Source organism: Cynara cardunculus, assembly GCF_001531365.2.
Source record: "Cynara cardunculus var. scolymus isolate 2C chromosome LG 16, CcrdV1, whole genome shotgun sequence".
Taxonomy (NCBI): Eukaryota; Viridiplantae; Streptophyta; class Magnoliopsida; order Asterales; family Asteraceae; genus Cynara; species Cynara cardunculus.
In genome coordinates this window covers 3,907,986-3,922,864 of record NC_037543.1, presented here as the reverse complement: position 1 = coordinate 3,922,864, position 14,879 = coordinate 3,907,986, and the positions used below count along the sequence as shown (strand labels likewise).

Sequence of the window (14,879 nt, the reverse complement as noted above, 5' to 3'; positions counted from 1 at the left end):
AAAAAGTCTGTCTCTTAATGGTTTTAAAACCCTTTGAATGATTTTGTATGTTGGGCCTCCTTTAACCATTAAGAGACATAATTTCATTGTAAACAATTAATAAACAATTATATTTCATTTTGCACTATATTATGAGAGGCTCTTAATCATTTTGCACAAAACCATTCAACCCCAAACAACCCCTTACTTTGCTCTGTCGCTTTGATTTTGATTTTATCTTTGGTTATCCCATGTGATGTTTTATTATTATAATTTATTGTAGTAATTTATTTGATATATATTTATGCATAAAAGACCCTTTTGCATTAAAGAGAGTAGGACGTTTAATCACTTACAACAATACACGTGTAAATTTTTTAGAGTTGAAAGATGACGTGGCAGATTCCATGTCACCAGAAACGGATTTCTTCCAGATCCTTGACCAACAATCTGCTGACCTGGCATTTTCCGATTAAAAGAAAAATAAAAAATCAAGAAATATTTTGGATCCCAAATTTCCCTCCACACATTCAACCCTCACCTTATCTTTGAATTTTGTCTCATTCCTCGATTCCTTTCCCAAAATAAACACCCGCAAAATGATCTCAATTTGCAATTCTTACTCTCCACTCCACCACCATCACGGCCGCCGGCGAAAATGGCGTCGAAATTGGGTTTCACCATAACGTCTTCTCGGTTCTTCACTGCTCCTATTCGAAGACCATCTGTTGGGCCATCGTTATCTGGCTCTTATCGGTTCGCTGCCTCGAAGGTTCAGTCAATTCAGTTGATCGGAAAAGCGTTTTCTGGTCGAGGGAGATTGATTATTATTTCTCCGAAGGCGACCACTGATCAGCCAGGTTAGGTTTGAATTTGTGTCTTGTTGTTGATTTTGGACTTCTATCATGTTTTACAGTATATGTTGTCTCTAAAAATATTATGGAATTATACGGTGCTTTAGTAGGTGTTGGTTTGATTTAGGCCTTGAAACTTCAAAACCCTAAGGTACTGCTTGGGAATATGCTATTTGCATGGGGATCATGGAAACGAAATTCAAACTTATTTTGTTTAAGGAATGTGATTTTGGAACTTAGTTCTGTGGAATTTTAAGTTGAGCACAAAGTAACTGCTTGTGATCAAATGGTTTAGTAGTACAAGGTCTTGATCTATATGTGTTTCAGATGGGATACTTCTGTTTTTTAAGTCCTGTTAGTCTTAAAAGAATGTACAAACGACTAAGTGGTGGAATTAAACTAAAATATATGAAATTCATCAAGCAGATCGCTCTTTACCTCAACGCCGCAAATGTCAAATAAATATTACTTGGAGAACTAGATATCAATCTCAGTGGTCAACTGTCACCGCCAGCTCCTTATCTTGTATTGCTACCAGAAGTACAGAAGGTGGTGGTGGTGGTGGTGGTTGGGGGGATTAGGGATAGAGGTCCAATCCATGTACCTATTGAACCCATAGAAATCTTGAGAGCCTGCCCCAGGATAATAAATAATTCACAGTCACAGGTTTGAATATGAATAAAACCTGTGGGTTTGGACCCAACAAAGGTTAATGTTTTTACTAGAATCCATTAGATCCGGTTCATCCCATATAGGCATATATGCAAAGTTCGTAGTTTTGAACTATACTATTAAATATATATTAAGTTTGGAGTTGAATAGAAAGAGAGATGATGCAACTTCTTAACTACTGACTTTTAAGTAAGAATCCTTTTCTGAACCATGAAAAAAATTCTAATTATATGTAAACGTTGTTTTTTTTTCATTGATTTTTTCAATTGTTAACTTCGATTCAGTTTAGCTTAGTGAAACTAGAGCAATAATCATGGAATATTTTAGAAGTGTTGTACTTAACTTTCAAGAATTTATGTTCTTTTTAACATTAATACTAGACCCATTATCCATTGAGATCTATGAATTTGCTTCGAACCCATTTGCATCTGTCAATCTTGAACATGTCTAAAACCCACCAAATCGGCTCCTAAATATCACAATCCCTGATTCTCTGGGTTGATACCAGGTTTCCTCTAAAACCTGCGGTTATGAGTCAGCGCACATCACCTTCTAAGAGGCCTTTGGCTTAGCGGTACTTGGTGCTTTGATTTAAGCCACCAACCTGATGGGATCAAGTCTCCCAAGAACAAGAGATAACTATATGTTTAATTTGCACAAGAATTTTTTTGGTATTTTTCATGGGTAAAGTGCAATGTACCATTAAAGAGATATTTATACCTTGATCCTTAAGTTGGGGAATGAGGAAAATGTTATTAGTGATGCACCCTCACTGTTCCAAAATTAGTGCCTACTTTTTTGTTTCAGCTAGGTATAAAAAGACTTGGACACTGCAGATGTGATGCTGTCTCAAAATCATGCCGCTTCGACAGATATTTATTTTTTTGGGTGTCGTATTTTTTCAGGTCCAGTTAAAGAAGATGAAGTTGTTGATAGCAACATAATGCCTTATTGCAGCTTAGATAAACAACAGAAGAAGACACTAGGAGAAATGGAACAAGAATTTCTACAAGCATTACAAGTAAGTAAACCATGCCTTCGGTTGTTTCTTTTATCTTCTCTTTTCTTGTTGCTTAATATGAGTCTACTTTCTTGCCTTTACCCTGGGGTTGCTGCCTGGGTATGTGACATATGGATTTTACAAGGAGCCTGAAGAATTCTGTTTCGACAATAAATTTAATTCATTCTTTCTACAATATTTGCATGACATGAGTTCCTCCATCATAATAACTAAAATTCTATTGTTTATTACTAATTCTTCTCCTCTGTTTCTTTCGTAGTCATTCTATTATGAAGGAAAAGCTATCATGTCAAATGAAGAATTTGATAACCTCAAGGAAGAACTTATGTGGGAAGGAAGCAGTGTTGTAATGCTAAGTATGGATAGCTTGTATTTGCTTTTCATGACACCTATCGAACTCTTCAAATACTATGTTGTCAATGTTCTTTGTATTTGATGGCTTTGGGTTATATACATTGCAGGCTCTGATGAACAGAAGTTTTTAGAGGCCTCGATGGCTTATGTATCTGGTAACCCGATAATGAGTGATAAAGAGTATGACCAATTGAAGATGCAATTAAAGGTATTCGGGGGAGTGCTTTGCTGTTATATGCTTACACATAAATCGATAATGCCATCTACTTTTGTTTAATGTCTCCCTTCCCATTTCAAAAGATATTGAACTATGGGGTTACTATTTGAGTACCTAATTGTTTTCCTTTGTCTTCCTTCATCAAATTCATTGCCATTGTTATTCATATTACTGATTCCCCTTTCCCCAAGCATACTTTCAGATTCAATGGTGAACTGAAAAATGGAAAGAATGTGATTATCACAATCATAGTTGTACCATTCTTGCTACTTATGATAGATAGTTGGCAATAAGTCTTTATCATACAAAATGGTCCCATTTGTTCGATTCTTTCTTCATGCTTGCTATTCTATTGTCATACACATACAACTTCATATCTTCAATAACTTTCTTTCAGAAAGATGGAAGTGACATAGTGGCTGAGGGTCCACGCTGCAGTCTTCGTAGTAGGAAGGTATTTTCCTTTGAGATCCTTGCCTTTACTTTTCTTGTAGATTATGAGTATAGATGCTTTTCAGCTCATATTTTAGTCTAGAGTTACATGGGTGTTAGAATCTTGATGATGCATGGTCACCCGGTATTCATTCATGGTTTATGCACAAAAGTGTTGTCAGACTTGTAGAGCAGAATTATAAAATATAAATCACGAACTGACAGTCTTATATTTAAAGCTTAATATGCACTGTTGACCTAGCTTATATTCAGCATTAACAATGACTCCATTTGATTAAATGAATTTTGTTGTATGAAAACATGCACTTTTTTCATGAGAAAATTTTAATCTTGGTTTGGAAGAGTCAAGCAGCTGATAACATCTGCTTTTTGCAGTATTCTGTATACGCAAAACCATTTCTTTAGAGTTTAGTTAACATGATGGCCACAGGAAGCATGGACCTTTCACTAATGACTGATGTCCTTGGTTGTAGGTTTACAGCGATCTGACTGTTGATTATCTCAAAATGTTCCTCATAAATGTCCCAGCTGCTGTTGTTGCATTAGGATTGTAAGTGACGGTTTACTTTTGCTCCTAAATTTGGGTTCAGAATTGGTGCATTCAGTTCTTTATACTAACATTCTATTGCTTGTTATATTTCAATTGTCTTGTCTCTAGAATTACGTGAACTTGCCGTTTATCTCTAATTAGTTACTCTTATTTAAGTAGGCTTAATGTTAGTTCGACTTCTACAAGTTCACTATCGGGTGGGATCCAACTTTTTTCGCTCTTTTATGTTTGCCTTCATATGTTGTAGTGTCTCATGGGCAAACATTTTCTTGCAACTTAACTCTCAACTTTCCATGGAGTTGCTTTACGTACTTTTTTGTTTATGGCAGGTTCTTCTTCCTGGATGACATTACTGGGTTCGAAATCACATACCTTTTGGAGGTAAACGTTGTTATATCTCCTCTTCTTTGTTCTTTGTGCCTTCTTCTGCCACTTGTACTCATGTCTACGGTCCAGAGACTGACCATATTAAGTATATAATATTTTATATATGGCAAAACTCACGCACACTCCTAAGTTTTGGTGAGGCTTGACCCCTTGACCTCCAAGGAGGTTGGGATCTACCAGTAATCCGTGTACTGCTGGGCCAATGACCCTTGGTAAGATTAAACATTCTTGTTGGATAGAATTTGCTAACTTTAGCATGGTATGAACTGTTCTTTTTTTTTTTCTTGTGAAGAACTGATGCTTTGTTTCTAACAAGTTCAAGATTGTAAACACTTATGTCAGCTTCCAGAGCCATTTAGTTTCATCTTCACCTGGTTCGCGGCTCTGCCCTTCATATTATGGTTATCCTTTTCACTTACCAGAGTCATTGTGAAAGACTTTTTGATATTGAAGGTTAGCATCCTTATCATCAAACTTTAGGCCTAACAAGATTAACAGTATTCTTTGCCTTAATATAACATCTAAATTTTACCTTTTCAGGGCCTTTGTCCAAACTGTGGTACAGAAAATACTTCATTCTTCGGAACCATTTTGTCCGTTTCCAGTGGGGGTACCACCAATAATGTCAAATGCACCAAGTAAGTTCCATGACTTTAAACGTTAGTCTTGGGTCCCATCGACTATATGGTGTGAGAGAAATCTAGATATGATCATGGGTCCCATTTGTTCGAAGAAACTAAGACGGGATCCACAAAACCTGAGGTAGACCTAGGAAAATTTTCAAGTGGTGGCACCATTTGATTATAAGAAACGATAATATGGATATTTTTTACAAAATTTTGTTGGTTAGTTCTTTGCTTTACGCATGTGAGGTCCTGTGTTCGAGTCTTTTATTGCAAATTTTTTCGTAATCATAATAAATCTGAAATTAAAACCTAACAACTAAGAAAATGACCCAAACGGCAAACACGATTCAAACCCGCGCCTAGGGTAGAAGAAGAACCATGCAAACCAACTCTACCAAGGGAAACTTGTATTATTATTGTTGTTTCAAAATATATATGGTTGTGCATAACAAAATGATATGTTGGCACATTTCACGACTATATAATTTTACACCACGATGGAGGAAACATATGATATAGAGTGGGTCCGTCCCTGCACAAAACAGAGAATGAATGACAGAAATAGAACCCTTTTTTGGAAACGGGTGATCCCAGGCTTCCAGACTAATCCCATAGCAAGTCGCGGCTGTAGGCTGCGCTCATAGCCCTTGAGGTAAATCTCTTATAGGAGCTTTTACACACCCACAGACTTGGTAATTAGGACCAAAATCAAGTATACAAGTAGCCTTAATATCGGCTTTCAAGTAATAAAGTGGTATAAGTACTGAGTATCGTCCACAACAATCGTTGTAAAAGCTTAATACAAAAATAGAATGAGAGAAATGGTTGCAAATAGCGATTTTGAAGACTTTGATTGGTTGTTGAGTTAACAATTTAAAATAACAGAATAAGTAGCATGGGTGTAAGACTTGTGGTGAGACATAAACACAAATTCCAACAAACAATGTTGTAGGGATGCTAAAGCAAACAGTCAGCCATAACTAGTTCCACCATTTATTTTGAGGGTATTCCTTCCGGACTTTACGATTGCACTAATGTTTAGCTTTCAACCCATATTCCAACGTGGTATCACGACCATAGTGCAAAATGGTGTCCTCAAAATATATAAATTAACAAATTAGTTTGTCTAAAAATCACTCTTCCGAGCAGATTCCCATATCCTTCAAGTTGATCTGTTCTTAGTGGCTCATTCTTGAGTCCACTACACTTTAACACTTTGAAAAGCGACCAACCCGTCGAGAATAATCAATTTGAAAAACATAGATGACAAATTCCTTTATTAGTAACTTTTCCAAGTCTGCTTCCCATATCATCGAATTGACGTGCATTTAGTGGCCATTCCTGAGTCCACGACATTTTAACACTTTCAAAGTGATTAACTCGTCAAGAAGTGTTTTTGGCTTTATAAAACTTGAATGACATAGTGAAACATTGCGATTGCTAGACAATGTCCACTTCTTTTCGGGTTATAATCTCACCCTTTGTCTTATACCCAAACTAATGGAATTAGCTACCCATTAGTGAAAGTAAATTGCAAGAAATGTAAATAACAAAAATTAAAGACATAAAGTAAATGACTTGAAAGTAAAGAGCGGAAATTAAATGACTTGAAAGTAAAGAACAAACTTTAAAGTAATTATGAGACTTAATATTAAAATTACTTTGAATCTTAGAGAGAAATCAGTTTAGAACTGATTTTGGATGATTAGAAACTAAGACCCTTCCTCCCTATTTATAGACAAATAGAGGGGCCAAAAAAAGACAAAAGTGAAACCTGAGGCCAAAGTTACATAAAGGTCAACTAAAAGTACTTTAAAGTAACTAGAGTATTACATCAATCCTAAAAAGTGATTAGCAGCCATGAATCTTCCTAAAAGGTCTTTAGATCGTGGTCTTATAGTAAAAAAAAGGTGTGCTCTGCAGCTTAACTCATTAAGCCCTTCAAAAACCCGAAAACTACCAGATCCATGCTGCAGGAATGCTATAGCACCAAACAGCTTGTAATTTATTCATATAAGTATTTAATGGTGTAAAAGACAAGTAAATCATACATTTAGCTCCATAATTAATAAAGGGGAAAACAAAGTAATAAAAATGCTCAAGATTAGGATAAAAGAAAAATAAATTAGCTAAAACTATAAAATGAGCGCTTTATACATTGAATTCTCAATGTACATCAATCTCCCAGTGGCCACAACACATATGTAGATGGCAGGATTCTTATCCGGATTGATTATATCATCCCCTCGTTTATATCCACCACGCTACCATCCTTTGTGTTTCAGAAAATAAACCTTCTTGGAACAATCTGATTTTCGGATACATATTAATGTTAGAATTGACCTTATGATTTCAGCTGTCAAACCCCACTAGTGTTTGATCAAGATACTCGTTTGATAACATTGCCAGAAGGAAGTGAAGCTTGAGTTGTGGTAAGTACTCCTTAATACTATCTCTGCAATACTATAAATTTGTCTCGGTTTCTATTCAGTGTAGTGGAGTTTGTCTCGGTTTCTATTCAGTGTAGCAACGATTTTTTTTCTAACATTCAGTTCTTCCTATTTCGTACCCCTTTTGTTTGATAAACACAAGTTTTCAGTTTTCAGCCTATATGGCGTCGGTCGATTTTAATGTTCCATTTTTTCACGTAATCAAGAATTAGAATATAACTTGACAACTTGGTATCCACGTCATCAATAGTTACAAAAATTTACTAATTACCGGTCAACAAGATACGTATGAAATAGGAAGAACTGAATGTTTGTTACAACAATTGAGAAAAGTTCATCAAATAGGAACTAAATAGAAACTAAGGGGCTGTTTACCAAACTCTTATTGGGTAAGCACTTACTGAATTTCACTAACCTTATCGGGTGAGCATGACAAGGACTGGAAAATCTTACCGGTAAGAGACAAAGCAAGGACATGGAATCTTATTGGGTAACATTCTCGCCCATCAAAGTGGATAGTTGGTAAACGCCTTTTACCGGTAAGCGCTTACCCATTAAGCATTTGGTAAACGGCGTCTAAGACAAGCTTTGTTGCATTTTTCCCGTTAAAAGTTTGAATACTTTTATCAAACTACAACCCAAGTGCAACACTGCAGGAGGGATTCAGTGTGAAATTATCAACCATGACCGGAGCTATATTTGAAGAAAGATGCTAATGTAAATTGTACGTAGGGTTTTTTCCCGATAGGGGAGAGGAGACGGGTTTAAGCGCTTGTTTAGATAGTGTTGCATAAGTGCGCATTTGCATTCGATCGTATTCGATGTATGTTCATGTGTATAACATGATACCATGGATTATGTATGTTCATATATGTATATTTAACATTGGGTGCATGCTCTCTTCATACAAGGCAAACTCTTTCACTTGATAACATCCCACATATGCCCCCTAATGTTTTTTGTTTGTTTTGATACTACATTCACTTGTAGTTTGCTCGCTTGTTCTATTTTTTATCTTTGCAAGCCAGGTTTTTTCTTAACGGAAATAGTCTTTTTACCTTTAAGATAGAGGCAAGGTCTGTATATATCATTATATTCTAATCTCTGTAGATCCTACCTCTGCATGGGTGATTACTTGTATTACGGCGTTGTATGTTTTGAGTTTCGAGACTCATGTTTGTTGGATGTCGTCGAGTCCATTTTCTAGATAGTGCGAGATTATGCACATGGTGTGTTGTCTCGACTCTGTGTGATTTGTTGTTCTATGTGGTTTCTTCAGGGCATCGTCGACCTATTCCCTATTAGGGTCGTGAGATTGGTATGGTAAGAGCCTTTCAGATGGTGGTGTGTTACCGTTTTTGCAGAAGGACAACTGTGTTTGGTATCTAAATATGACAGAATAAGATAAGACAAACAGTTGTTTAACGTTTGGTAAGTTAAAATTGGACAAACCATGACAGACAAAATGACAAATTTACCTCTGATAAGTTGTTTATATTGTTTCTGTATTTTGCTTAATTTATGTAATTTATTGTATTATAATAACATAAATATTTTTATAACAAAATATGTTCTTAGGAAGTTTTCTTCAAAATAATTAAAATGACACTAAAATACGAGGTCTATTAATTTGTGATTTTTATTTTATGCCTAGTCTATATTACCTTTTGTTATTAATATCTAATAAATTACATAAATTAACGAAAAATATAGAAAACGTATAAAATGATATTTTGAGGTCCGTAAAGTGAAAGTTAAAAAAAATAAAATACAAATAAATAAATTTTAAAAAAAATAGATAAAATGTAAAAAGAGAGACATATTTGATGTTTTATAAGATAATTAGGTTTTATTGGTAAAATTTAGGCTTAGGGGTGTTTGGGATTGTTTATTTTAGGTGTTTTTTTGACTTATTTCAGTTTGACATCGGTGATAAGCTATATGGTAGTGTTTGGATGAGGAAAAATAAAACTGTTTATACCGATGTCAAACCGGTAGTAAGCAGTTTTTGATAAGTTAATCATTCATGACTTATGAAAAACTGCTTATTACCAGTTTACCATTTTAACCCTGTTTTATTAATGTTTTATTAATATTAATCGTATTGATATAAATTTTTGTCAAAGATATTATTATAAATGATGAAAAAAAAAAATTTACATGTTAAAAAATCAAATAAGTTAATAAGCAATTCCAAACACTCTAATAAGTCAATAATATGAAATACCGTCTTTTTTGGTCATTTTATACATATAAGCAAAATTTGCCAAACACTAAAAAATAACTTATCAGCTTATTACTTTTTGGTACACAAAAATCATGTCAGACGTGGAAGAGTGATCTCAATTTTGTTCTACCAAACGCACCCTTAGTTTTATGCCAACCGGTTTTTATCCGATCTAATCCAGTAAAGTTGGCAAGGCCTAGACCGCAAGTTCTTTTTAATTCTTTTATCCCTTCGTTTTACTCTTAGATTTATGTCCTTGACCCTTGTATTCACACTTGTTTCATTTTTTAGCAGTTAATTGATAGGTCGTCGGTTTGAGCTCTTTCAGGATCACTACTGCTATTAAGATTTTTTTGACTGATATTTTAATTCTAAAAAAAGCAATCGGATAAAGTATGAGTTTTTTTTTTTTGATTAACCTGGATATCCAACCCGCAATGCGAGCCGACTAATCCCAGGGCTACCATCTGCTTTGCAGATAGTCCGGAGTCACCGCATTTGAACCTCCGTGGCCATAAGGGGATTTTTATTCTTCATTGGATTTAAACCTAAGATCTCCTAATACTTTTAACTTTTGAAGTCAAATTCAAATCAATCAAACACCACCCTTATAGTTAACGGGGTTAAGATGCCCATAAGATGATCCGAACATTCAAGATTAAATATTATTCCAAACACACGTAAGTAACTCGATAATACATAATAGTACCATAAATTCGGGTACGGATAACCAGACGTGGAATATAATCTTTCCATATTCTTTATGTCATCCAACAACCCAATCACCATTTAGCATGAAAACTTGTATTTAACGCATTAAAACCTGTATCATAATCTGGTTTTAGCAATTTCAGCTCTGGAAAACTCTCTAGCTTAATCAACCAGCATACAACCTGCTCGCACGTTCTCAATGCGATTTCAGCCATGAACATTAAACTATTGTTTATGTCCGATGCTTGTCTCAGAATATATACAAGGAGTGTGTGTAGAGTAAAAACCCTAAAAAAAAAAAATTAAAAACCGAGTAACATTCTTATAACTATTTTACTGTATATTATGTATATATAAGTAATTGAAAATGTTTTCTAGTTTAAATGTGCGTGCGCGCACACACACACACACATATAGGGTTCACGTGAAACCAATGGTTTTTCATGAGACCCGTAAGATTAATTTATGTTCATTGATCAACTTTATAAGCTAATGATCTAATGGTCTAAAGTTGCACGGTGACAATTTTATGATTATTGAGAAGTCTCGTGGCAATTTTGTGATTATAATGTTCAGATTGTAGATCTAATCCAAAGGTTGAGAATTGATCTTACGGGTCTCACGGAAAATCCTTGGTCTCACATGATCCCAAGTCTATATATATCTATAGATAAACGATCAAATGAAAACCACCCTCATTTGTAAAAACCGTACAAACCACCCTCATACGTTGATTTCTTTGTTTAATCTTATGAAATTTTTTCATTTTTTTACGTTTTTTACTTGAACCTAACCCCGTCTATTTATATATATTTCTATGTATTTTATTATTAAACAACATTCAGATATCTTAACACGTCAATAAACATAAACTCCGTTATATATATATATATATATATATATATATATATAGAGAGAGAGAGAGAGAGAGAGAGTGTGTTTGTTTCAAATACAACTCATCGTATTTGTACAACCAATACAACCCAATAAATTGAGATATTTATGGAAATGATGAGAATTTATTTATTATGATTTGAATATTTATAGAAGATGAATAAAGTTCATTAATTATGATCAATACTTTATATTAAGAAACAATCAAAACTTCTATGAAATCACATATTAATTAAATAAAATGGACAGTTGAGATTGAGTTGTGTTGATTGAGCGCGCTCTCTCTCTCTCTCTATATATATATAATATGTTCTTATTGATTTTATCATCAACGATTATGATTCACGTCAATTTCTTATAAATTAGCGATGGTTTTGTTTCATTCGTGATAGGATCGAATTTAGTGGCATATTACCGACATAAATCTTTAAAAAAAAAAAAAGTAAGTTTGACTTGCAAAAGTCAACCTACGTGATGGTCACAAAAGCCACCCACTTCCAACACCTTGTTGCTAGCTTTCGACTCCTATAAATGGCAGTCGATACTGAAGTCAATAAGCACCATCTTCAAAGATCAAGAACTCGAACACATTCATTAATGGCTTCATTTCATCATTCATGGCGATTCGTCTGCTGCTTCTTCAGCATCATCGTCCATGGCGGTTCTGCTCTCTACCATGGCTACGTGCCGAGCCCATGGACCCTCGCCCACGCCACGTTTTACGGGGATGAATCCGCATCTGCAACAATGGGTACGTTTATAACACCAAAAACGTCTAAATATCTTAATAGATTGCTTAATGGTGCTTCCGTTTATCGAACCAAACTATCATGCGTTCTTATAAAACCGATTTTATTGTAGCGATGTCTTAACTTATTCATATATGGTTCGGAAACTATCACTACAACAAAATTGAGTTTATAGAACACCCCCAATCTCTAAGTGTCCAAATAGATATTTTTATAAGACTTAATTTATAGGACCAAAATATAAAGTGTCATATCTGTAGTAATAAGTTTATATGACGCTTTTGAACGTCTTAACAAGTTTTTTAGGACATTTTTAATACAAATTATCACATTAGAAACTTTATAGAACACTCTCATTTTTTTATAGGACACTTGTTTTTATAGGACAATTTTTCAAATAATGTCCTATAAAGTTAATAATGGGACACTTTATATTAAAATTGTTCTAAAAAACTTTTTGTGACATCAAAAAATGTCATATAAACTTATTACAACACCTTTAGATATGACACTTTATTTTTTTAGTCCTATAAACTAAAGTCCTATAAAGAGGTCTATTATGACACTTAGAATTTTAGAGTGTCCTATAAACCTGATTTTGTTGTAGTGTATGTGTTTTAATCAAATTGGAGAACAAATATATAACATCAATGAGTTATAATGTTTGATGCAGGAGGTGCTTGTGGATACGGGAACTTGATCAGTAATGGATACGGGATCGATACAGCGGCATTGAGCTCGACGATCTTTAACGACGGATATGCGTGTGGGCAGTGTTATCAGATACGGTGTGTTCAGTCTCCATGGTGCTATACGGGTTACACCACCGTGACCGCCACCAACCTCTGCCCGCCCAACTGGTCTCAGGATTCCAACAACGGCGGATGGTGCAATCCTCCCAGAACCCATTTCGACATGGCTAAACCTGCATTCATGAAAATTGCTCAATGGAAGGCCGGCATCGTCCCCGTCATGTACCGCAGGTACTTTTCTGTTCCTTTATTGAAACGCTGCAAACCCATAGTAAAAACGGTTTTATAAGACGTCAAATATGTTTAAATGTCTTAATAAACTGTTTCATAAGACCAAATAATTGTACATCATATGCAAAAGTGTTATAATAAGTTGATAGGTCGTTTTTATGTGTCCAAACAAGTTTTTAGGGTTGTTTGTTTTCCTCTTAATAGTTCCATTAAGAGTCAACATCTGAATCGTTAAGAGGTGAATCTTGTTTGGTAAAAAAAGTCTGCCTCTTAATGGTTCTAAAATTCTCTGAATGATTTTGTATCATGAATCTCCCTTAACCATTGAGAGCCCTAATTTTATTGTACACAAGTACCAAACAATTATATTTCATTTTGTATTATATCATGAGAGCCTCTTAATCATTCTGACCACTTAATCATTATGCACCTTTACTATTCAGCAATTGCCAAACAGCCCCTTATAACTGTTGGACCAATAAATTTAAGTCCTATAAAACAGTATCTTTAAGTATTTTTAGTGTCATATAAAGCCGATTTTGCTATAACTTCAAGCTGTAACGTTCTTTTGATCGTAGAACCATCTACGACCACAAGTAGAAGAAACCAAGTTGGCTTAACACGCTATTTTTTGGGTATTTTAGGGTTCCATGTAACTCGATTAGGAAAGGTGGTATTCGATTTGCGTTCCAAGGAAACGGGTACTGGCTTTTGGTGTATGTTATGAACGTCGCGGGTGCGGGTGACATCAAACAGATGTGGGTGAAAGGAACCAAGACCGATTGGATCAGCATGAGCCATAACTGGGGAGCTTCGTACCAAGCATTTGCAACTCTTCAGGGTCAAGCCCTCTCTTTCAGGCTAACTTCATACACCACCAAACAAACCATTACGGCTTACAACGTTGCACCGACTAATTGGAACTTAGGGTTAACATACCAAGCCAACGTCAACTTCCATTGATTCAACAGTTCATGTTGTGCAGAGTTTTTTTTTATTAACCTGGATATCCAACCCACTATGTTGTTGTGCAGAGTTGCTACTCACTTTTCTTGAACATCAGGTTTGTTTTGTTGCATGTTATTTGAAAGGGTTTGAGTCATTGTTCCGTTAATGCTACATGGATATGTGCATTTGGCTTGTAATTTTACGTTACGTTTAGTGTTATCGTATTGTATTTTCTCCGTCCGTCCCATTAGAAATGAAACATTTCAATGGGTTAGTGATGAATCTCTTTATATATATACTAGTTGTGTACCCGCGTAATACGGCGGGAACCGTGAATTTTAACGATTTTGAAGTTTTACTGATTTTGTTAGAGAAAATTTAACGATGATATAAGTTACACTTGATCTTTACATATTAATACAATTTGAATAAATAAGAGTTATGGTTCAAATTACAGTCTATCGATGAAAAAAATTGTATGATAGTTTAAAATCCAATATATTTAAAATCCAACATATGTAAACGACTCTACAAATGTGTTCGATTTACACCAAGATCAATGAATCAAGAGATCGAGAGCGAGACAAAGAATTATAGAGCAATTGAATATGAGATGAATGAGAGAACTTTTAATAACCCATGGTTAATATTAATTTGAACTTTCAAGCGATACTTTTTAGGGAAAAGTACAATAAAAACCAATGAACTTTCTTGTTTGGAATGATTAAGTCCTTGAACTTTTTTTTTAACAAATAAGTCCTTGGACATTCCAAAACATGTTAAATAAGTCATTGAACAATTTTT

At 34.7% G+C, this 14,879-nt stretch overlaps 2 protein-coding genes across 4 annotated transcripts; both read left to right on the top strand.

The window, feature by feature from the left end:
- Nucleotides 1-557: 557 nt before the first annotated feature.
- On the top strand, nucleotides 558-8,959 carry LOC112529132 (PGR5-like protein 1A, chloroplastic). 3 transcript variants are annotated; one of them, XM_025140210.1, is made up of 11 exons: nucleotides 558-839; nucleotides 2,411-2,526; nucleotides 2,786-2,882; nucleotides 2,988-3,088; nucleotides 3,495-3,551; nucleotides 4,024-4,100; nucleotides 4,430-4,481; nucleotides 4,830-4,940; nucleotides 5,028-5,125; nucleotides 7,470-7,545; nucleotides 8,843-8,959. In XM_025140210.1, the coding sequence occupies exons 1-10, from the start codon at nucleotides 638-640 to the stop codon at nucleotides 7,537-7,539; spliced, it is 981 nt and encodes a 326-aa protein (XP_024995978.1). In that variant the 5' UTR covers nucleotides 558-637; the 3' UTR covers nucleotides 7,540-7,545; nucleotides 8,843-8,959. The 3 variants fall into 3 exon arrangements, with proteins under 3 accessions (XP_024995978.1, XP_024995976.1, XP_024995977.1); XM_025140208.1 differs by lacking the exon at nucleotides 8,843-8,959 and adding an exon at nucleotides 8,220-8,479; XM_025140209.1 differs by lacking the exon at nucleotides 8,843-8,959 and adding an exon at nucleotides 8,001-8,479.
- A 3,033-nt stretch (nucleotides 8,960-11,992) lies between these two features.
- On the top strand, nucleotides 11,993-14,246 carry LOC112529133 (expansin-A7-like). The gene is made up of 3 exons (XM_025140211.1): nucleotides 11,993-12,146; nucleotides 12,818-13,127; nucleotides 13,772-14,246. The coding sequence occupies exons 1-3, from the start codon at nucleotides 11,993-11,995 to the stop codon at nucleotides 14,088-14,090; spliced, it is 783 nt and encodes a 260-aa protein (XP_024995979.1). The 3' UTR covers nucleotides 14,091-14,246.
- The last annotated feature ends 633 nt before the right edge of the window (nucleotides 14,247-14,879 follow it).